This window comes from Tupaia chinensis, unplaced genomic scaffold (genome assembly GCF_000334495.1).
Source record: "Tupaia chinensis unplaced genomic scaffold, TupChi_1.0 Scaffold000523_1, whole genome shotgun sequence".
Taxonomy (NCBI): domain Eukaryota; kingdom Metazoa; phylum Chordata; class Mammalia; order Scandentia; family Tupaiidae; genus Tupaia; species Tupaia belangeri.
The window spans coordinates 126505-150079 of NW_006160036.1; the positions used below are offsets into that span (position 1 = coordinate 126505).

The 23575-nt window shown below is 51.2% G+C and overlaps 3 protein-coding genes across 5 annotated transcripts in view; 1 reads left to right on the forward strand and 2 right to left on the reverse strand.

Annotated features, from left to right (window-relative positions):
• The window catches only part of PSKH1 (protein serine kinase H1), a 33279-nt gene extending 17491 nt beyond the window's left edge, over positions 1-15788 (forward strand). The window contains exons 3-4 of one of the 3 annotated variants that reach the window (XR_335747.3): positions 8343-8631; positions 13553-13655. Coding sequence is in view for 1 of the 3 variants with exons in the window: in XM_006156882.2 (XP_006156944.1) it covers positions 13553-13870 (318 nt within the window). In the remaining 2 variants the exon portion in view is untranslated. Of the gene's footprint in view, positions 1-8342; positions 8632-11309; positions 11327-13552 lie in introns of those variants that run through there. The other 2 variants (XR_003550772.1, XM_006156882.2) reach the window with 2 other exon arrangements.
• Positions 15789-15981: 193 nt separating this feature from the next.
• CTRL (chymotrypsin like) lies at positions 15982-18005 on the reverse strand. Its single transcript, XM_006156881.2, has 7 exons — positions 17898-18005; positions 17203-17306; positions 17026-17105; positions 16840-16921; positions 16509-16689; positions 16286-16419; positions 15982-16207 (listed from the first exon to the last, which is right to left on the reverse strand). The coding sequence occupies exons 1-7, from the start codon at positions 17947-17949 to the stop codon at positions 16046-16048; spliced, it is 795 nt and encodes a 264-aa protein (XP_006156943.1). The 5' UTR covers positions 17950-18005; the 3' UTR covers positions 15982-16045.
• Positions 18006-21576: 3571 nt separating this feature from the next.
• Positions 21577-23575, reverse strand: part of PSMB10 (proteasome 20S subunit beta 10) — a 3640-nt gene continuing 1641 nt past the window's right edge. The window contains exons 5-8 of the mRNA XM_006156883.2: positions 23197-23319; positions 22554-22612; positions 21873-22027; positions 21577-21754 (exon numbers count right to left, since the gene is read on the reverse strand). Of these exons, the coding sequence (XP_006156945.1) occupies positions 21643-21754; positions 21873-22027; positions 22554-22612; positions 23197-23319 (449 nt within the window). The 3' untranslated portion in view covers positions 21577-21642. The remainder of the gene's footprint in view (positions 21755-21872; positions 22028-22553; positions 22613-23196; positions 23320-23575) is intronic.

Here is a 23575-nt window from a genome sequence, read left to right on the forward strand (position 1 = left end):
TGCTTTCCCTTTCTCTCTCTCTCTGGTCAAATTAAAAAAATAATAATAAATAAAATTTAAGTGAAAGGGGGATGGAAAGAAGGACTATGAAGCAGAACCCAGCTCTGTAGAAAGAACATCAGCTTGTGAGAGAAGATTTGGAAAGGATTTCAGACTGTCTGCAGAGTATGAGTCTGGCCTTGACATCCCTGGTAGAGGCTAGCAGTGAAGTTACCCTATAATCTTGGGATTTGAAGTACTCCAGTCTAAAACCTAGACCTGCCCCACTTCCTGCATGCCATAGGCCCACAGTGTTTGTTCCATTCACTCCATACATTTCCCACACTAAGTTTTGTTCAGTTTTCTCTGCTCCCACTGTCAGCCTTAGAAATGTGGTTTTTTGTTTTGTTTTTGTTTTTGTTTTGAGAGAGAGATTTTTGCTATAGGGCCCATGCATTCACTGGACAGAGACAAAGAGACAGAAAGCGAGAAATCACTCCCCAGGAGGCGTGGATGGCCATGCTGCAATCTATGTGGGAGTCCAGAGATGTAACCATTATGCCATCTGCTGGTCCTAGCCTTAGAAATTTTATCAGCTTGAGCCAGCTGGTGGTGTAGAGGTTCAGGAGGCTGGTCCTACCTACATACCAACTGCACAGTTCAAATCCCATACCTAACAACTTTTTTTTTTGGAGAGGTTTTTGCTATAGGGTGCGTGTGCTCGCTAGACAGACAGAGAGAGACAGAGAGACAGAAAGCGAGAAATCACCCCCAAAGGGGATGATCACGCCGCAATCCCTTCTCCTCCATTCTCCTCTCGGGATCTTGGGCACGCACGCACACGCACCCGGCGTGAGTTTTAAGCCACCGGGTCCGGGACGCAAACTGTGGTGGACTATGTGGGAGTCCAGCGACATAACCATTACGCTAACTGCTGGTTCCCTTTTCTTTCCTTTTTTTTTTTTTTTTTATCTAGCAACTTGAAAACATGCCGGGCGCATATGTGTATGTGTGTGCCTAAAATTCCAAAAGGAGAAATGGAGGAGAAAGAATTGTGGCATAACCATCCCTCCTTTGGGGAGGGGGCATTCTTTCTCTCTTTATATTTTTCTTTTTCTCTTTCTCTCTCGAGTGAGCACGCACTCTGGCAAAATTTTTAAAAAAGAGAGAGAGGAAAGAAGAGAAAAAAGAAAAAAGAAAGAACTTCATCAGCTTTAAAAGGTCCAGTTCAAAGATTTCTTCCTTTAGAAATAATGTTGACCACTGCCATTGTGTAGTGTCTACTGAGTACCAGGCTGGGACTGAGTGTAGTACACATGACATCGCTAATCTCCATACCATCCTGCTGGGTGGATGCACTTGACCTATTTTATAGGTGAGGAAACTGAGGTTAGTGAGGTTAAGTTATTTGCTCTTGGCCTCTCTACCACCACAGTCTACTTTCCCTGACGCATGCACCTCAGTGTGTTGCCATAGTCTACCTCAGTTCTTTCTTGGGTTAGTATCTATGAATGCATCTCTTCTTCCTGGCCTGAAGGTCCTTGAGGTTGGCATATATATCAGTGCATGAGTTCTCCGCTCTTGTGTCCAGGATTAGTACACAACAGGTACTTGTTCAAGTATTTGCTGGGTTCAACTGGACAGTATTGATAACAGTCAACTAGAGGGAAACTTCCTCCCATCTTCTCCCAGGGGAAGCACCAGTGGTTGTTGATGCCTTGGGAAGATACCACTGCTGGCAGCAGGATAGGGCTGCCCAGTTGGCTAGGAGTGCTCTCTTCTCGGGGCTGGACTCCAGGACAAAGAGATCCTGTGGACGCTGGCCTTAAGAGACTGCAGAGAACTGCCTGTGGGCGTCTGAAGGCCCTAGGGTTGTGTGTGCTCTTCACTCAAATACAGGATGCTTGGAAAAGAAGGGAATGTTGGTAAAGAGAAGAATTTGAGAGGAAACATGTAATTTTTTTTTTTAGGTTTTTGCCATAGGGTGCATGTACTCACCAGAGAGAAAGAAAGAGACAGTGAGAGGGGAGGGAGAGGGAGAAATCACCCCTAAGGGGGATGGCCACAAGTAATCCCTTCTCCTCCATTCTTCTAGGATTTGGAGCATACACGCACATGTGCCCAGTGTGAGCTTTAAGCCACTGGATCTGGGCCTCAAACCACGGCTGACCGTGTGGGAGTCTAGCACCTTAACCACTACACCACCTGCTAGCCCCAATGTGATTTTTTAACCCAGTGCTGGAGGTGCTAGAGTAGAGAAGGCATACTGGAAGTAGTGGGAAACAGATGTTGGTCAGATGTGAGGAAGGCTTGTGTACAAATGAAAGCAGTCTGAAAACACCAAGAGCCACCTTGACAAGTGACTTCCTAGAATGGGAGGCCCAGGAGGACTGCAGGGGCTGCTTCTAAAGGAGTGACACAGAAGCTGTCAGAGTCCTCTAATGCAGAGAGCATGTGAATCACTTGACATGGAATGTGATGTCCTTGGCCTGATGTCACTGCTTTTGACAAGAGTTCTATTCCTAGAGGCAGGACATACGAAGATGCTCCTGGAGGATTGATGGCATAGTGATGCCATCAGCAGCTTTACTGTCTGCCACGTTCAGTAGCCTGCATCGTCACCCTCCTCTGCCTGGGCGGTCTCTTAACTGTGGGCGAGCCTTGGTAACCACCAGGAATAGATGGGCTTGGGCGGAGCCTTGTAAGGAGAGTGAGTGCTACCAGGAAGGGGACCCAGGGCTGGTGGGAGAGGAAGTTACCCTGCCAGACTACTTTGCCACTACCCAGGGAGTAAGGGCTAGTGAGAAGCAGCTTCTAGGAGTGAGTCTCTGGACTGCATGCTTGACTACCCATTGACTTTGACTAAGGGGTACTTGAGGGGCAGTGAGTTGGGCCATCTTATAGTTCTTTCAGCCCTGTAGTAGGATGACTGTCCAGAACCCACTTTTTAAATTTGACCAGACACACACACATACACACATACACACATACACACACACACACACTTGGCACATTTTTCAAGTCTCCAGGCCAAGGTCTGGGGTGGAACTGTGATTGGTCACGTGGGAGTATCCAGTGCTTAACCACCACGCCATCTGCTGGTGCCCTATTACTATTTTTTAAAATCAAAACTTTTAAAAATGATTTATTAATTAATTTTATTTGTCATTATTATTACTATTTTTTTTGAGAAGTTTTTGCTATAGGGCATGTGCGCTCGCCAGAAAGACACAGAGAGACAGAAAGTGAGAACTCAGACCCCTCCCGGGGTGGGGGGGATGGCCACGCCAAAATCCCTTCTGCTCCATTATCCTCTTGGGATCTTGGGCATGCACACACACCTGCTCGGTGTGAGTTTAAGCCACTGGGTCTGGGACTCGAACCACAGTCGACTACATGGGAGTCCAGCAACATAGCCATTACGCCAACTGCTGGTCCCTATTACTGTTATTTTTTAATTTGACCAGAAAGAGAGGGAAAGGGAAAGTGAGAAAGCTAGCCACCAGGTCTAAGACTTGAATCACAGTCGGCCATGTGGGAATCCAGCACCTTAACCACCACATCACCTGCCAGCCCTCCATTATTACTATTTTTTTACTTGGACTAAAGAGAGAGAGAGAGAAGAGAGAGAAGAGAAAAGTGAGAAAGCAAGCCTCCAAGTCTGGGGCTTGAGAGAGAGAAAGTGAGAAAGCAAGCCTCTTAGTCTGCGAATTGAACCACAGTGGCCCTGTAGGAGTCTAGCGCCTTAACTACCATGCCTCCTGCCAGCCCCTCTTTTCTAATTTTCCAGTAGGCACTTGTGCTCACCAGAGAGACAAGAGAAGAAGAGAGAAAAAGTAACCCCCATTGGGGCATGGTCATACCACAATCCCTTCTCCACTGTCCCAATACCTGTTCAAGAGAGATTCCTCAGGAAAGACTGTCCCTCCCCCCTCACCCAAAGTCCAAGTGTTCAGCAAATTAAGTTTTCCTTCTTCACTGCAGAAGCAGATGTCTTCAGACCAGATTCCTGACTGATCACTAGCAGGTGGCCTGGTTTGGGCCACTAAGTATAGGCATGGATGGTCATTTAGTCTCCTTGGAGGACGGCAGGGGGGCGCTCGCTGTGCATTGGGGCTGGAGATAGTCTCTGAGTGGAGAGGCACAGAAGCTTCTTCACGGACCGTCTCTGGACTACAGTACATTAGGAGCCCAGCACATTAGGCTTCCTGCTATAAGTGCTGCCCTGGTTACATATTCCCAAGAGAATACAGCCTTCCCTATGGTGACAGGAGATGCTATCCCCCACTGCTACATTCAGTCATTTCTAAAGAAAGGCCTAGCTCTAACCCCCTACAGCATCCCCTTAGCTCAAGGTCACAGCCGCCTTTCATCACTGTTACTTTCCACCCCCAGCCTTGGGGCCTCTCCAACAAAGGGGGGCCAGGGTAGCTCTGAGCATTACTGATGCATCAGCTATCCCCTCCCTCTCCCACTCTTCTTATTGCCTGTGTCCACCTGGCTAGCATGGCCCTCTCACAGGCTCTGTCATTTCTAGGTCCTTTGAGTTCTTCTGGGAGCTGTAGCTGTCATCTCCTCATATTCTGACCTCTTTAGATCTGTTCATGGCTTCCCATACTCATCCCCTCCAGTTCCCACTGAAATGGGAGCCATCTCTCAGTTGGATGGGATTGGTTCATGGTGACCTAGTCTACCACCCTGCCAGCTGTGCCTCTCCTGGCACCCCTTCCTCAGTCAATCCTCCCTTCCATCATGCAGGGTCACCCTCTTTCCTGCCTGATGTGCCTCGGTTTGTCTATCTCCTGCCGAGACCTGCTCAGCATGAACACGTTTTCTGAGTGGGGAAGGCTGTGGATTAGAAATAGGCTCAATAACAAATACACAAAGACACAAAAATATAGAAAAGCGAGGATCAGGTGGGCACAGCTTCTCTGACGGAGAAGTTGAGATCAGAACCAGCCTCAAGTTTATTCTTTAAGGGGCAGAAAATGGGAGAAGGGTAAAATGGGATGCAAAGGGAATGGGGGAGAAGGAAGTGGAATGCAAAGCCAGTTGTTTTGGGATGTAAATCGTCTGAAGATGTGAAAATGACTGGCGCCATATAATTTCTCTGATCTTTTTTGGGGTACAATCTGATAAATGCATGTGACTTCCTTTAGCCCTGATACTGGACAGTATGGGGTATTGGGTATCAACAACAGGAAGACAACCATTGATAGCAGGCAGATACTGCTTTTGTCTGTAGATACTTCTCAATAGCCCTGCTAGAGTAGCTTAAGGAAGCCCACTTCTACATGTGTCTAAAGGTCACGTTTTTGAGACTGGCTGCTCTCCAGTCTCCCAGTGCACAAAGGGAGCCCTGCTCCACTTCAGTGTAGCCCAACTGGCTCGAAGTGGAAGGCTGAGTCTCCTTCAGCTCTCCATTCTTCTGCTGTCCCATGTTGACCAAGGGCAGGCCCTATGTGCCCAGGGTTCCAGGGACATAGACCTCTAAAGATAGAGGACAGACACAGTGTGTGTGTGTGTGTGTGGTTATGGAGGGGGGAATACTAATAGTCACTTGGGCTCCAAATTGCCTCAGAAATTTGAATGGGAGAAAGCTTTTAAAAAGATTAAAAAAAAACAAAAACAAAAACCAGATTGGGCTCTGGAAACCACTTGGCCTGAGCAGAATCCTTGAGTGGAAATAAAAGAGATTTATTACTCTGTAGCAGTCTCTCTCTTTTTAAAGGATTATTTATTTAATATTTTACTTATCTTTTTGTTGTTGTTAGGTTTTTGCTATAGGGTGTGTATGCTTGCCCGACAAGAGAGAGACAGAAAAAGACAGTGAGAGGAAAAGTGAGAAATCAACCCCCCTTGAGGGATGGCCATGCTGCAATCCCTTCTCCATTCTCTTCCTGGGATTTTGGGCATATACTGACACTTGCCCAGCTTGATTTTCAAGCCTCCAGGTCTGGGATTTGAACTGCAGTGTGTCATGTGCAAGTCCAGTGCCTTAACCACTATGCCACCTGTTACCCCCTATTAGATCATCAAGAAAGTCATGACACATTTTTGCATAGAAAAACACGTCATGACTTTCCCAAAGACTCAATATTTTTAAATTTGCTACAGGACGTGCTTGCTCACCATAGAGAGACATAGAGAGAGAAAAGTGAGAAAGCAAGCTGCCAGGTCTGGGACTTGAGCTGCAATCGGTCATGTGTGAGTTCAGCACCTTGACCACCACGCCACCTGCTGGCCCCCTATCGCAGTCTCTTAAATCCAGAACTCTCAATGGCTGCTCTAGGAGCAGACATGAACAGGTTATTGGCACAGGCTCTTGACATCCTGTGGATTCCAAAGCAAGTGAACAGAGCTTTTCTTGACTCTCAAGTTGCACCCTGTCTCCCTCCTGTCCCTCTCCTTCACTCTGTTGGCTCTGGGCAAGGATGGGTGGTACATAGGATTTTATGTTTTTCTTCCCGTTTCAGAGCACAGCTTTACTAACCTTTAAGTTATCATGCCTTTTCTCATTTATTTTTATCTTCATTCTTTGCCTCTTTTAAAAACTCCATTCTCTTCCTTCTTTTTCTCCCCTCAGGCTCTCTCCCCCCACATCCTTCTCCTTTCTGCTGCTCGTCCCTCCCTTAGAAATAGGCTCAATAACAAATACACAAAGACACAAAAATATAGAAAAGCGAGGATCAGGTGGGCACAGCTTCTCTGACGGAGAAGTTGAGATCAGAACCAGCCTCAAGTTTATTCTTTAAGGGGCAGAAAATGGGAGAAGGGTAAAATGGGATGCAAAGGGAATGGGGGAGAAGGAAGTGGAATGCAAAGCCAGTTGTTTGGGAATGTAAATCGTCTGAAGATGTGAAAATGACTGGTGCCATATAATTTCTCTGATCTTTTTTGGGGGACAATCTGATAAATGCATGTGACTTCCTTTAGCCCTGATACTGGACAGTATGGGGTATTGGGTATCAACAACAGGAAGACAACCATTGATAGCAGGCAGATACTGCTTTTGTCTGTAGATACTTCTCAATAGCCCTGCTAGAGTAGCTTAAGGAAGCCCACTTCTACATGTGTCTAAAGGTCACGTTTTTGAGACTGGCTGCTCTCCAGTCTCCCAGTGCACAAAGGGAGCCCTGCTCCACTTCAGTGTAGCCCAACTGGCTCGAAGTGGAAGGCTGAGTCTCCTTCAGCTCTCCATTCTTCTGCTGTCCCATGTTGACCAAGGGCAGGCCCTATGTGCCCAGGGTTCCAGGGACATAGACCTCTAAAGATAGAGGACAGACACAGTGTGTGTGTGTGTGTGTGGTTATGGAGGGGGGAATACTAATAGTCACTTGGGCTCCAAATTGCCTCAGAAATTTGAATGGGAGAAAGCTTTTAAAAAGATTAAAAAAAAACAAAAACAAAAACCAGATTGGGCTCTGGAAACCACTTGGCCTGAGCAGAATCCTTGAGTGGAAATAAAAGAGATTTATTACTCTGTAGCAGTCTCTCTCTTTTTAAAGGATTATTTATTTAATATTTTACTTATCTTTTTGTTGTTGTTAGGTTTTTGCTATAGGGTGTGTATGCTTGCCCGACAAGAGAGAGACAGAAAAAGACAGTGAGAGGAAAAGTGAGAAATCAACCTCCCTTGAGGGATGGCCATGCTGCAATCCCTTCTCCATTCTCTTCCTGGGATTTTGGGCATATACTGACACTTGCCCAGCTTGATTTTCAAGCCTCCAGGTCTGGGATTTGAACTGCAGTGTGTCATGTGCAAGTCCAGTGCCTTAACCACTATGCCACCTGTTACCCCCTATTAGATCATCAAGAAAGTCATGACACATTTTTGCATAGAAAAACACGTCATGACTTTCCCAAAGACTCAATATTTTTAAATTTGCTACAGGACGTGCTTGCTCACCATAGAGAGACATAGAGAGAGAAAAGTGAGAAAGCAAGCTGCCAGGTCTGGGACTTGAGCTGCAATCGGTCATGTGTGAGTTCAGCACCTTGACCACCACGCCACCTGCTGGCCCCCTATCGCAGTCTCTTAAATCCAGAACTCTCAATGGCTGCTCTAGGAGCAGACATGAACAGGTTATTGGCACAGGCTCTTGACATCCTGTGGATTCCAAAGCAAGTGAACAGAGCTTTTCTTGACTCTCAAGTTGCACCCTGTCTCCCTCCTGTCCCTCTCCTTCACTCTGTTGGCTCTGGGCAAGGATGGGTGGTACATAGGATTTTATGTTTTTCTTCCCGTTTCAGAGCACAGCTTTACTAACCTTTAAGTTATCATGCCTTTTCTCATTTATTTTTATCTTCATTCTTTGCCTCTTTTAAAAACTCCATTCTCTTCCTTCTTTTTCTCCCCTCAGGCTCTCTCCCCCCACATCCTTCTCCTTTCTGCTGCTCGTCCCTCCCCCGCCCCCTGCGGGGTCCCAGGGTGATGGATTCTGTCTGGTCTGGAAGTCCAGGCTCCAGGACGATGGGCATCGTGGCCAGAGGAGGGGATGCTGGCCCCACTGCCATGCAGAGCCTCTCCCTCGTGGGCAGCATGAGTGTGCCGTTCTTGTCGTCATACTGATATGCTATCCCAAGTAAACCCGAAGCTCCGTTTCTCAGAATTTCCTCTGTGCCCTTTTCTCTGCTCTCCTTCAGGCCCACGTAAGTACAGAAAGGAGGCCTTTGAGGGTGGGAATAACTGGGTCTGAAAATATATCTTAAGACAAAGCCGAGAGAAGACTGAGTCATGGCAGCAAAGCCTAGTTTCTCTCTCCCTTGCTTCGCTGAGCAGCTCTTTGGTGGGGCTGCCTTCCTTGCCAGGGAGCCTTCCCCAGAGGTCTCTGGGCCAGGAGGGAGAAACTGCAGGAGTCAAGGGGTCAACCTGAGTATTAGATGTTCAGGCTTCACATGCAGCCAAGTGAGAGAACAAATGGAGAACCGTGTTCTTAGAATCAAGGACTTTGGAAGGAACTTAGAATTCATTCATATTCAACCCTTTCATGCTAAATGTGAGGAGGTCACACAGAGAAGCTAAACTAGAAGGCAGGTCAGTGGACTTCACTCTAACACTTTAATCTACTACCTGATGCCCTGTAGACACTAGGCCTTTCCCTCTTGACCTCAATGGAAAGCAGCCAGACCTCCTTGCTAGAGGAAGTCTAAGGCAGCCCTGTGAACTTGGTTTGCTGCCAGAAAGCAGCAGCTTCCTCCTCTGCAGCCTTGGCCCAAGAGCTGGCTCCATGCTTACTTCCATAACCTTGGGCCCCAGGTAAGACCATTGGTGGTTCTTGGGTAATGTTCTCCCCAGGCCCTCCTGTCATTAGAGATAGAGCAAGTGAAAGGGCCTGGGAGGAGGGAGCGAGTACTCCGAGGTGGGGTGGAAAGCCTCTTCTGTCTGCCTCTCCATCTGAAGGGAGAATTGGGATCCAGTGCTGAGGAGTGGCGTTGGCCCAGCAAAGGTCGGGTTGAGGAGAGCAAAGCTGGTACAGAAGTGCTCATAGGAGAGGTTCCTCTCCTACCTTGATGCTGTTACATCAGAGTAGGTTCCCTAACTGCAAGGGGACAAGGACTTTGTGGGCTATGAACCTGGAGGCAGCCAGCTTGATGGCCAGAGTCAGTGTGAAGGTATTGTCCCTCCTGCCATGGCCTCTCTTATCCCTTGAGGTGGACTCAGCCCTTCACCCACACAAGTTCAGAGACTTGGGGAAAGAAAATAGGCTATTACCTTGGATATTAAGACTGTCCTTTGATCCCAGAGGAGGGGAGACATGAGTGTCTGGAGGCATAGCCAACTGATATTTTAAAATTTCCTTCCATGTTCCATGTCAGCCCAGAAACAGGTGGAAGCCTCTGGTAGACTGACCAGGTGGTACTTGGAGGCCTGGCCTATCTGTCAGTCTCCAGAAGCCCATGTGGGTCCCTGGTCTGACTCCAGGTATACTCAGATCAGAGTTCTGTCTCTTACCCAGAGCAAGGGCAACTTGGAAACAGAAGGGCTTGAGTGTTTACTGTTTTTCTTTTCTTATACCCAGAGACTTCCCTGCTTGTCTGTTAGACTGACAGGCATACTTAGGGGTTCCAGGGGCCTGAGGGAAGCAGGCAGATTGGGCTGTGAGTGTTGAGTGCTTTCTTAGGTATTGAATTGTACTTGGGGCCAGAAGTGTGGCCATGGGTGGGTGTGGGAAGCCTAAATCTCCTTTGCTGACTCTTTTTTTGGTGGCCTCAGCAAGGCTTCCAGAGGCTGCTCTCCTGGAGGAGGTCAGTGGGCTGGATGAGGACCACCTCCCCATGTTGTCCTGCCTGACTTATCTCTACAAGTTCCTCAGTTCACCATATTCAGGCTGGGGCCATTGGACCATCTGATTCTCAGATCAGGATGACTTGAATCATGTTGGCTTTGGCTCACAGTTCTTCAAAGGTGGGGAGAGCTGGAGCCAGCCAGAGAGGGCTGGGCTGGCCCTCAGACAAATGAGGCTGTCGGCATTCTGCACACAGCTGCACATACACAGTAATTGGCAAGGCGAGAGCCTAGGGGAGCAGGAGGGGCCGATCAATCTGGCTCGCTTTGGCACTAACTGGCTGGCCGCTCAACGAGCAGCAGGGGTCGATGCCTGGTGTGAGCCTGTGCCACTCCAATGATGGAGACAGTTAGGTCCATGGGGTGGTTCTGGTGAGAGCCCCTCCAAGACTGCATTGGACTAGTTTAGAGCTGTAGGGGACCATGGCCTAGCTGGGTGTGGATGTGAAGTGGGGAAACCTTAGAGCGATCCATGTTTGGATTCCTGGCTTATGAGTCCAGCTTGACCACTGTTCTGTCCTCTGTAAAGGCTGGACCTGAGGACCAAGGATGAATCTATCTCCCAGCCCAGTTTGGGCTAGCCTGGGTTGCCAGCCTGGTCTTGGGGTCATTCCACCAACAGGTCAGGCTGAGCTGCACTGTGTTTCCTAGTGAGTTCTCTTTTTCTTAGAGACCCTATAAAGCTGGTAGGGCAGCTAGACATTCCTGTGACTCAGTCTGTTCATCTCTGGGTTTGCTGTGTCCACCACGGTCTCTTCTAGACCTGCTTTCCATCTCTTTTTTTGGGGGAAGAGGTTTCTGCTACAGGGCACATGCGCTTGCTAGAAAGAGAGAGACAGAAAGCGAGAAATCACCCCCTGGGGGGATGGCCATGCTGCAATCCCTTCTCCTCCCTTCTCCTCTTGGGATCTTGGGCATGCACACACATGCACCCAGCATAAGTTTAAGCCACCAGGTCTGGGACTCGAACCGCAGTTGACTACATGGGAGTTCAGTGACTTAGTCATTACGCTAACTGCTGGTCCCCTTTCCATCTCTTTAGTGGTGGTGACTGTAGTGAGTGTCTGCGGTCTTGATGGACTGGTCCTGCTGTGACTCCCTGTGTTCAGATGGCAGCAGCAAGCCATGGACTTTCATTCATCCATTCATTCATTTATGGAATTACCAGAGTGCAGGTGCACTTGCCAGAGAGAGAAAGCAGGCCCCAGTGGGGAATGGTCATGCCACATTCCTTTCTCTATTTCTCCAACCTGGAGTGATTTTGGGTATGTGCACACACACACACACACACACACACACACACACACACACACACACGTGGCATGCTTCTCAAGCCACTAGAGCTGAGATTTGAACTGTGGTCAGACATATGGGATCCAACTCTATATGCACATCACTTAACCACTGTGCTACTGACCCAGCCCCATGAGGCTTTCTTGACCTGAGTCAAAAGCTATCATGGCAACTCTTTAGTCCAGTCACCCTGCGTATCGGTCTCAATACTGGAGCCCTGAGCTACACAGGCCTGCAGGGAAACAGACGTGCTTGCCAGTGTGGCAGGGCATTGGTGCCCTGCACTCCCTCACTGCTCTTAGACAGCAAGAGACCTATGAACTTCTCATGGCTACATTTTCCTGAGGCCATGACATTCCCCCTTCAGAGGGCCAGCATCACCCCAGGAATCACCAGGAGCTGGCCTGTTAGGAAGCTGTTTGGAAATGTGTTTTTTCTGTCATTTCCTGTTCAGCTAGCAGAAACAGATTTGCTTTCCAAAATCTCAGTGAGGACAACATCTGCAAGTAACCCCAGCTTACCCTCAGGACTCTAGATCAGTGTTCCCCTTCCTCTTCCCCTCACACCTGTACAGCTGCGGGAAAGAGGATGAGAAAGAACTGAAGGGGATCCAAAGGATTCAGGCTGGGGGTAGCAACAGTCAGCCAGTACATGTGTCTGCTAAATGGCTATGTAGCTGCCCTGGGTGTGGGCTCTCAGAGATTTTCCTGAGCCCCCAGAGAGCATGTTTAGGGGTTCTCTAAGGTGAAAGGTACCATAGGGTGGAACAGATGGACCTTACCCAGCAGAAAGGAAAGTGATGGTGTCTGTGGTATCAGCAGAAAAGGGCCTAGTTGCACACCCTTTGGATAGTCTCAAAGCATGTACCAAAAGTGCTCCCAAGAGATGCAAAGACTCAGAGCTGCTCTCCAGCAGGGGGCTCCAGGGCTTCAGGGCCCAGGGCAGCATCTGAGCCTCACAGAGCTAGGTCCCATGGCCTCGACAACTCCAGGAAAGCAAACCACCCATCAGGTGGCATCCATGGGTTGTTTGCTCACTGAACCTATACGCACCGAGGCCTCCTGTATGCTCTGCCTAGGATCTGCAGTGGGGCTCACCCGCTTAGCACAATCTAATGGGAACCGTAAACTTAAAATCAGTCTTAAAGTTATAGCTGCAATAGTTGCTATAGAAGTGGGGGCCAAGAGGGAGACAGAACACTGTCCTTTGTGCTGAGAGCTCAGGATTCAGGCGGGTGAAGCTGAGCTGTACAAGCTGAGACAGACAGCTGCTTGGTGTGTGGCTGAGATGAGGCAGCCGTGGGCACATGCGGCAGAGCAGTCTTGTGGAGTTTCTCCCTGGAGATGCTGTGCTAAAAGGAGGTGACACACAGCACAAGTGCCCTTTGTGGTTTGGGGAAGTCACGTACACAGGAGTGTCCCTGAGAAGGGCCTGGTCCTTGCCTGCTCCCCAGGAACCCCTGCCCTTTCAGCAGACTGGAAAGTATAATTGTCTGGAGTTGTTTCCACATCTGAGAGGCTGAAGCTGAGATGGGGACTGCAGGGGTCTTCCTCTGCCCTTGGGGAATTGGAGGGAGGTCAAACCTTCTCTGCAAGGACTAGGAAGTTCCTCTAAGTGGCTTGTTCTGAGCAGCTAGGGATCAGAGTTTAACTCTGACTCAGGATGTGCTGAGGAAATGTGGGTCTTTTTCAAATCTCTGTAAGTTATGGTGGTCTTGTATAGGTTAGGGGTCTTGGTTGGGGGGTCCTCCCTGAGCCAGGAATTGGCTCCAGGGTACCTTCACAGTTTGCTTCCTGGGAAAGTGGAAAGTGCTTTTCTTCCTTGTCAGTGGCGTGGCCAGCACTGGGTTGAAGAGGAAGCCCAGAAAGCTAGATGGGAAGGTGTGGCAGTGCCCCTCTCTAGGGGGAGTGTAGGTCTGGGTACTGTGGTGGTAGCATGTCCAGATGGCGTGGCAGTGTTGACAGCTCTCTAATGCTTGTCCTTGACCTCCAGCCCTGGCCCAGCGTGTCCAACCTGGCCAAAGACTTCATTGACCGCCTGCTGACAGTGGACCCTGGAGCCCGAATGACAGCGCTGCAGGCCCTGAGACACCCGTGGGTGGTGAGCATGGCAGCCTCTTCGTCCATGAAGAATCTGCACCGCTCCATCTCCCAGAACCTCCTCAAACGTGCCTCGTCGCGCTGCCAGAGCACCAAATCTGCCCAGTCCACACGCTCCAGCCGCTCCACGCGTTCCAACAAGTCACGCCGTGTGCGGGAGCGTGAGCTGCGGGAGCTCAACCTGCGCTACCAGCAGCAGTACAATGGCTGAGCCACCTAGCTGTGGTACAGACAAGCATGGCTCAATCTGGCTACCCGTTCTGTGCCATCTGGGCCCAGTCCTCTCTGGAGAGAGGTCTGTATGGCCAGAAGCAAGAGAATGTCCGGCCTCAGCCCCTTCTCTGTGCCATCAGCAGCCCCATCCTCCTCATGGGCTTGGGCATGTGTGACAGAGTAGAGGTGACCTGGAGACTATGACCACCCCCAACACTGGGAGCCTGGCCTGGCACTGATACCCCTTATGTGGGCAGCTGCTCTGGTTGGAGTTGGGACCAGACCTAGAAGGGACCGGACCTGGCTTTTGCTCTTTTTTACCTTTTGGCTTTTCCCCAGAACAAAGGAGTCTGCAGTGCTAGGTGGAGGGAGTCCTGTGGCTCCAGGACCCCTTGAGACAGTTACTTCTAGAACCCTCCTCCCTCCACAGAGCCCTATTCCCTGGTGCTGCACATTCCACAGCATCCTGACCAAGATTTTGCTCCAGTTGGGAGGCCCAGCTTTGTACCTGCTTGGGCCTCCCAGAGGGACAGTCTTGATCCTTAGTTCCTGGCCAAATACAGATAGCCCTCTGCCTCCTAGCCAAGATCTGTCTTCCATCATGGTGACCCTGGGGGCCCTGTTGGTCCCGGGGTTCACAGAGCCTCCATGGTAGCCCCGTAGTGTTCAGGTCTGTGTGGCTCTGCTGGCCCCGGGCTCCAGCCTCTCTGACTGTGAGAGGGGTTCCCACCCACAGCCCGCTGCCCTTGGTGCCTTCTTCGCAGAGTCCCTCATTACCTCCCTCTCCCCTTGGATGCCCATTCCATTCCCCGGGTGCCTCCTTCCCCTGTGGGGGATTAAAGGAGCCCCACTGCTGCTACCTGGGGGATGGTGGCACCTGGGCCAAGGCCGAGAGCAGGGGATTCCCCCACTAGAATGCCAACGTTAGCCCTGGCTCCACCCTTTGTGCTGCCCGTTGCTTCTTCACTCCTCTGCAGCTGCATGAAGGTGCCACCTAGTGGCTAGCATGGATATAGGTGGCCCCAAAATGAACACTGCTCACCCTTAGTGCTCCAAGAGGAAGTGGAAGGAAGGAATTGCACTAGGGGAGAGGCCCAGGCAGCTGGGCTCTCTTAGCTTCTATGCACCTCTCCCTGGAACTTAGCCACACTGTGTGATCTGCCTCTGAATCCTGGCTGCGAGGGCACTGGCCAGCTCCCAGCTGGCCTTGCCCCTCCACCCAGTGCCTGCTTCCTCTCTCAGCATTCTCCCAGTCTGGGTCCACTGTCTCAGGCTAGAGGGAGCCCCTGCAGATGGTAGATGGAGTCAGGTGGCTGCTTTTCCAGAGACCTGAGCCAGAACTGTCCCCGTGTCTGTCATGGTCCTTACCCACCACAATCCAGGCTGGAACCCCTCCCTCCACAGCTGCTTTCAGTGGATAGGTAGGGGCCAGGGCCCAGCTTTGACCTTAGCTATACTCCATGGCCCCTGCCCCAGGAGGGTTTGGCCCCCACTCAGCCTCCTTCCAGTGGGCAACTTTGGGGCAGGCCCCCTTTTCTGCATGTGCCACCTCCAGTGGAAATCAGACCAAAGTGACCACTCTGTGCCAAGTCGACTGTGCCTTATACACCCCTTTCCTTCCATCTCCACTGCCCTCTGGCCAGGAGGCAGTGGGAAGCTTGAGCCCCAAGGCCTCAGAACTTCTCTCAGCTCCCCGAGTGTCTCTAGGGGCCTGGGCCCTGGGGATTTATTTCTTCTCTTGCCCAGGTTAGGCCTGGTCTTAAGGGTAGGATTGGGGAGTTGGAGACTTGGGCATTTGATTGGCCCACCTGGGCCTTCACGCCATGGACTGTGGATGGAGAATGTGCAGTTATTTATTTTGTGTATTCAGTTTGTAAATGTACCCGCTGTATTCAATAAACAGGCTGCCCTCCCTAGGGAAAGCTGCCCATTCTCTCCAACAGCCCTGGCTCCTTGGTGTAGGTCCAAGGAGTTGCCCTGGAAGAGGACAGGTGGACATGACCACTTTAGGAAGATCCTCACTCCTTGGCCTCTTTTCCATTCTACAAGACAAAGTCCAAGTGGGGAATGGGACCCATTGCCCTGAGCAGGGAGGACAGAAAGAATACATGAGAGGATAGAACCTGGGCTCTTTATTCGATGGAGCTGGGCGGGGCGAGGTGCTGTAGTGGGCTCAGTTATAGGCTATGACCTGGTTGATCCAGGCATTGAATTTGCTAACCCGTGTGTACATGGCAGGTGCACGCACATTGCAGTCACTAGTGCCCCAGGAGACAACACCAATGAGCACCCATGTGTTTCCCTTCTGGCAGACAAGAGGGCCTCCAGAGTCACCCTAAGGGAAGAAGAGAAGTCAGTATTGGGCTTGGGGAGGTGTGCCATAGGATAGGACGAGGACAGGTACCAGGCTTACCTGGCATGAGGAGGCACCTGAGCCACCTGCGCAGATCATGGAGTCAGTGATACGTGAGCCCCAATACTGCTGGCACTGATTCACAGTGACCAGCGGCAGAACTACTTGCTGCAGACGCGCTGGTGTCACGTTGCCTGTGGGCCGGGAGCAAGTGGTCCGAGTGGCTAAGGATGCTTATCCCCATCGCAACTCTTCCACCCAGACCTGTGGCCCAAATTCCTACCCACGCCACTGAGGCGGCCCCAGCCGGTGGTGACACAGGTGAGGCCTGTGGGCAGCACTTCGTTTGAGGAAGCCAGGCAAACTGGAGAGACACGTGCTGTGTACTGGGCTGGCGAGGCAAGCTTCAGTAGAGTCAGGTCGTTGTTCATGGTGGCAGCATTCCAGTTAGGGTGCGTGATGGCCTGTGACACCGGGAAGGGGTTATGGAGGGCTGAGGTGGGCACAAGCACCCAGGGTTGGTGGACACTAAGAGGGGCAGGCCAGGGTATGTCCTAAATTCCTCATTCCCAGAGCCTAGCCACTGTACCGCCACACCTGCAGCAAACACTCACCCGTGAGATGGACAGGACCTGCACAGGCTCAGCATTGGAGGATCGGTCGTACTCACCCAGGACAACAAAGTGGCGACCAGGGCTGTGGTGAGAGTGAGGTTGGACAGCCGCAGGGAGAGGAGGGCAGAGTGGGAGGGGGAGGGAAGAAGTGGGCTGTGGTGGAGCAGGCAGAGTGCAAGTGCTCACCTGACATTGCAGTGGGCAGCAGTGACTACCCAGTACGGGCTGATGAGAGAACCGCCACAAAAGTGGAAGCCAGTGCTGTCCTGGGGTCAGAGGTCAGGTGTGGGAGTGAGCTCAGACTATTCTTAGGTGTGAAACACTTGGGACCCTGCTCCACCCCCGCTCCTGGGGTGTGTGTACCTGCAGGGACACCTGCCAGGGCCAGGAGCCCGACACTGCATTCTCCCCGTTGACAATCCTCTGGCTGAAGCTCAGTGCCGGTTTGATGGCAGGGACACCGCAGCCTGGCCATTGGGCTGATGAGGACCTGCTTCCCACACCCCAGCCCAACATCCCCCTCCTCCCTCTCCTGGGTGTCCTCAAGCTATGCACCCCTGAGGGGTCAAAACAGTAAAGATCTGTCTTTACTCTTCTCCTAAGCACCTTCTAGGCCTCTAGACCTATCTCAGTTATCTACATCCACCCAACCCCCAAGTCTTGTCCATTCTCTCCCCACTAAACTGCAAACAAACAGAGCTCCACAGGAGGCACCACCCCAGGCCACTTGTCCTGACCCCTGGGATGGCCTCCTCCCTGACTTCTCCACCCACTCTAGACCTTAACAGCTCTCATCCTTCATACAGCCAGAGTGCTCTTCCTAAACTATACATTCAGCCTTCATATCCCAACTTCCTAAAACCTTCCAGGTTTCCAGGCCTGGCTGAAGCTCCTGTTCCATTTGTGAGGTGGGTGGGGCCACCCCGCAGCCCTGCATGCCCATTCCCGCTCCTTGCCCTGGCACACCTTCCTTTGCCTACTCTGTCTAATTCTCCCCTTTCAGTCAGCCTGGCCCCTGGACTGGTGCTGGGAGGTGGGTTGCCCTCAGTGCTACTCACCCCAGGAAGACCCAAGGAGGACCAGACTGAGAGTCAGGCTAAGCAGCAGCATTGTGGCAGGTATGAGGGTGAGTACTGGGCCTGGCTTTATGGGTCTCCTTGTCCTTGAGCCAAGGCCAGGCCAGCTGTGTAGGCTTGGCCTTCTCCCACGCTCTAGTCAGGAGGGTCTCTTTAAGGACTCCCAATCCAAGCCTGATTTATCAGACAGAGCCCAGGTGTGAGATTCTCACCAGCTCCACCTCCCAAAGTGTGGCCGCTGATTGGTTCCCTGACCGTGTCACAGCTCAGGTTTTTAGCACTGGGTACCAAGAGCATCTAGGTTAAATTAATTTTTTCTTGGAGTTTTTTTTTTTTTTTGCTATAGGGTGTGTGCACTTGCCAGACAGAGAGACAGAAAGTGAGAAATCACCCCCCAGAGGGGATGGTCACGCCGCAATCCCTTCTCCTCCATTCTCCTCTCGGGATCTTGGGCACGCACGCACACGTGCCCGGCATGAGTTTTAAGCCACCAGGTCCGGGACGCGAACCGCAGTCAACTACATGGGAGTCCAGCGACATAGCCATTATGCTAACTGCTGGTCCTGTACTTTTTTTTTTTTTAGGTTAAATTAATTCTGTAGTGACAACCTGGTGGCTGATCAGGATGTCTCCCAGTCCTGTTAAGAGTACCACACATTCAGAGGAGGCCGCTCATAGTCCAGGAATGTTCTGTCTGGTGGAAGGAATGACTAGCTTTTTTACGGAGGGCCAGGGCCATGTGGCCAGGACAGAGGTTCTTGAAGGTTGTAAACCTTAATAGACTTCATGAGGCCAGCAGGTGGCGTGGTGGTTCAGGCGCTGGATATTCCCACGTGGCTGACCACGGTTCGAGTCCTGGACCTGGTGGCTTGCTTTCTCACTTCCCCTCTCTCTCTGTGTCTCTCTCTGGTCAAATTAAAAAAATAAAATAAACCTTTAAAAAAAAAGAATTAAAAATAAACCTTAATAGACATCATCTTGGTGATTCCTCATAAACTTGGAGTGGGAGTCACCAGTTTGCTCAAAGATGGTGATTCACTCACCAGAATCAGGGGTGGGTACGGTTGGACACCACAAACCATCAGCTGTGTGGCTCTGAAGCTCACACTTAATAATGAGATGTTTGTGAGGGGCCTGGCACACAGAAGGGCGAGGTGGGAACCCTCAGTGAATGGTAGACTATGGACTGAGATTGAGGATAAAAGGATGACAGCCATCAAACCTAGGCCTTCAGGCTCCCATGGGAAAGCCCTTGGTGTCTACAGCTCATTAGCTATTGAGTCCAGGCTGAGCTGGCTGACCACCTTCCAGGAGTGTGAAGGCTTTGACAGACTCAAGGTAGCAGTCAAAAAAGTGAGATGAGGGGACAGTTGGCATAATGGCTATGTCGCTGGACTCCAATGTAGTCGACCGTGGTTCAAGTCCCAGACCCGGTGGTTTAAACTCATACCGGGCGCGTGTGCATGTGTGCCCAAGATCCCGAGAGGAGGATGGAGGAGAAGGGACTATGGCGTGGCCATCCCTCCTGAGGGGTGATTTCTCACTTTCTGTCTCTGTCTCTGTCTTTCTGGCGAATGCATGTGCCCTATAGCAAAAACATCTCCAAAAAAAAAAAAAAAAGGAAATAAATAAATAAAGTTAATTCCATTTGTTATTATCATTTTTAAAGAATTCTTTTGTCTTTTATTATTTTAATTTGACTTGAGAAAGACAGAGAGAGAAAGCAAGCAATCAAATTTAGGACTCAAATTGCAGTTGGCCATGTGGGTGTTCAACGCCCTTAATCACCACGCCACCTGCCAGCCCCTATTATTATTATTATTATTATTATTATTTCTAATTTGACCAGACAGAGAGAGGGAGAGAAAGGGAAAGCAAGAAAGCAAGCCACCAGGTCCAGGACTCAAACCACGGTTGGCCACCTAAGAATCCAGCACCTTTAACCACCATGCCACCGGGTGGCCCCAAAATAATTTTTTTCTCTTTCTCTTTTTAAAATAACAATTATTTATTTTTTATTTTTTTCTGGAGAAGTTTTTGCTATAGGGTGCGTGCGCTTGCATCCCCCCCAGGGGGATACCACGCCACAATCCCTCCTCCATTCTCCTCTCGGGATCTTGGGCACACATGCACATGCGCCCAGTGTGAGTTTAAGCCACTGAGTCTGGGACTCAAACCGAAGTTGACTACATGACAGCCCAGCGACATAGCCATTACGCTAACTGCTGGTCCCAACAATTATTTAATTTTATTTATTTATTCATTTTTTAAAGCATCATTTTATTCATTGTCATTATTTTTTTATTTGACTGAAGTTGACCAGAGAGAAACAGAGAGAGAGGAAAGTGAGAAAGCAAGCTGTTCGGTCTGGACTCAAACCATGGTCAGCCATGTGGGAGTTCAGCTGCCTTAACCACCATGCTATCAGCCGGCCCCTCATTCATTTATTTTTTAAATTTGACCAGAGAGAGAGACACGGGAAAGTAGAAAATGGGCCACCAGGTTCGGGACTCAAACCTTAGTTGGCCATGTGGAAGTGTCCAGCACCTTAACCATCACGCCCCCTGCTGGTTCCATAAAATCATTCCAGAAAGAAAGAAAAAAATGTTAGGAAAAGGGGCCAGCCAGATGGTGTGCTGGTTAAGGCAACTGGATCCTACATGGCCACACGTGTGGTTCAAGTCCCAGACCTGGTGGCTTGGAAAATAAACTGGGACATGTATGTGTGTGCTCCGAGTCCCAAGAAGAGAATAGAGAAGGGATTATGGTGTGGCCATCCCCCCTGGAGGGTGATTTCTCACTTTGTCTCTCTTCAGTGAGCGTATGTGCCCTATAGCAAAAAAAAAAAAAAGTTGGGGGAAAAAAGATACAGTCAGGGGTCCAAGGATATCTGGCCCTGAGTAGACCCTTATGGTTGGGCAGACTCTCCCTAACAGTTCCAAAGCTCCCATGGAGCTCAGCCATTCTCTCTGAGGGCAAGATGTTCTGGCAGCACCTGGGCCTGGCACTCAATGGGCACTCAGCAAAGGCTTACTGGATAAATGTGTCATCTTTGTTCATATGAGTCCTGTGACCCCACCAGCCCAGAAAACTTGGAGTCAGCCTCCCTACTCACAGCCCAGCATGTGCAAACAGAAGCCCAGCTTTGTGTAAGTAGCTTGGGTGTGCCTGGTCCTCTGAGGGGTGTCCAGGTGCAGGGGTGAGGTGTACTCTGTGAGAACTCCCTTGGAGTCAGGGAACAGCATTATTTGCACTCTAGCCCTTAATAGGGCTCATAGGGGGCCTGAGTGAGAAGTGTGGGATCCATCCCTGGCCACTGAGGAGTCAGGGAAAGGTTTTAAAACAGCTAGTACACAGGGCCGTTTCAGTTTTAAAGCAGCGGACTAGAGAGCAAGAGCAAGGCCAGGGAGCATTGGGGGAGCCTTCGTGGTGTGGAATCAGAAGGGTTTTTGGGGAGACACACTAGGAGCTTTTGACCTTGAGACTGCAGTGTTGGCCAGGGTTGGGGTGCCGGCGGGGGAGATACCTGAGGCGGTAAGTGAAGGGCACCTCTTAGGCCAGATACTGGAGTCACAGGAGGCAGTGGCCTCTGTAGGGATGAATACCTGAGTCACAGAACCCTGCTGGCTGCCTGCCCCACCCAAGAACAACACAGTTTAGATGTTTGCATTCAGTATTTTCTAGGTTTATTCCCTCCTTGTTCCAAACTCGTAAGTCTCAGCTTACTTCATTCCACCTCCATGGCCTGCACGGTTTCCTCTACAAGTTCCAGGTTCAGTGGCCTCACTGTCTGGGTCAGGATAGCTGTGGTCCCAGGGGCAAAGCGGTAGCAGCCATGTCTGGAAGGGAGGAGGGAAGCCTCTCAACATGGGCCCATCATGTGGCCCACCCTCTTCTTGTACCCTCTTATCTCTCCCGCTACTGCCCCACCCTCCCTGCTGTCTCCCCTGCTCCCACCTCTTCACCATGGGTTCCGTGGGTGAGCTCAGTGTTCGCAAGAGTTTGGCGCCAGTCCTGGTGATCACGCACGCATCCACGCTGCCCCCGGAGCCCAAGTCACCCAGGATCCCTGCGGTGACAGCTTCCACCAGCAGCGCCTGCGCAGCCTCCAGCTGTGGTGGTAGGTGTGTGTAAGGCCTAGGGGACTCTGGTGTCACCTCAGACCACAGCAGGGGACTTTGTTAATCTTGAAGCCCGTATTATTCACTGTTGCTCACACCCAACCTCCTCTCTTCCTCCACTACAGACTCCCCTTCCCTGGTCCCTCCCTTCCCAGACTGTGATGCTTCCACCAGCTGCCCTTCTCTTCACAGACTTGTCACAGGTTTCTTTCTCTGGATGTCTGCCACCTCTAGAGTGACGTCCATTACCTTCCTTCCATCCTTCCCCAGACAAAATAGACAGGACCCCACCAGTCTTTCCCTCTTCCCTTAGCTCCAACGGATCAATTTCTCAAGGCCATCCAAACTTTGTCCAAACCACACTTCTCCACCCTCATTTACTTAACCCTAAGTCTCTACTCAGTTGTCACCTCTGAGATGCTTCTCTCCAACTTCAAACTGGACCAAGATCCCTTTGTGATCCCCCAGGTCCTCCTCCCCACCAATGACCATGTAGTGGAGGTCAGAGGTTGCTCACCGTCATGTTGGGCTGGAACCGGTCCTCCAGCACGGCCAGCGCTGCATCCTGGCCAGAGCCTGCAGGGGGAGGGATATTTGAAGTCAGCTGAGGCCACTCAGTCTGGGGGACAAAGGAGAGGCCAAGAGGAGGAAGAGAGGCGGTTGGGTGTGAGCAACATTGAATAATACAGGGTTCAAGATTAACAAAGTCCAGGGACCAGCAGTTAGCGTAATGGCTATGTCGCTGGACTCTCATGTTGTCGACTGCGGTTTGCGTCCCGGACCCGGTGGCTTAAACTCACGCCAGGTGCGTGTGCGTGTGTGCCCAAGATCCCGAGAGGAGAATGGAGAAGGGATTGCAGCGTGGCCATCCCCCCTGGGGGGTGATTTCTCACTTTCTGTCTCTGTCTCTGGCGAGTGCAGGCGCCCTATAGCTAAAACCTCCCCCAAAAAAGATGAACAAAGTCCCCATGCTGTGGTCTGAGGTGACACCAGAGTCCGTCCGATAAGCCTCTCACACATCACCACAGCTACGAGGCGCTCCTGGTGGAAGCTGTCACCACAGGGATCCTGGGGATCCTGGGTGACTTGGGCTCCAGGGGCAGCGTGGATGCGTGTGTGATCAGTGGGCAGGCGGTTCGAGAAGGGTCGGAAGTGCTCACCCAGGGCGGTGAAGAGGTGACGGCCGTAAGAGCCGTGGGGATGCACGCCGTAGAGCTGCGGTCCGGTCACATCTACTCCGCCCACGATGAGGGACGCGCCCACGTGGCCCTGGTACCTGTACGAGTGGGCGTGGTCAGAAACGAGCCAATTCCAGGTCCCGCCCCTCGCCCCCACGGCGGCGCCCCTGCATCCGGGCCCCGTCCCTCCCTGCGGCCCGGCGCTCCGAGGCAGATATCGCCGCTTCCTGTTGCCGATCTCCTAGGCCGGCCTCTTCCGGCCTCCGGGCACGTAGTAGACCTACTCTTCTGCCCCACCTCCTGTCAGTCCCGCCCAGCAACGGCCGCTCCCAGGTCATCTCAGCCACGCCCCAGTACCGGC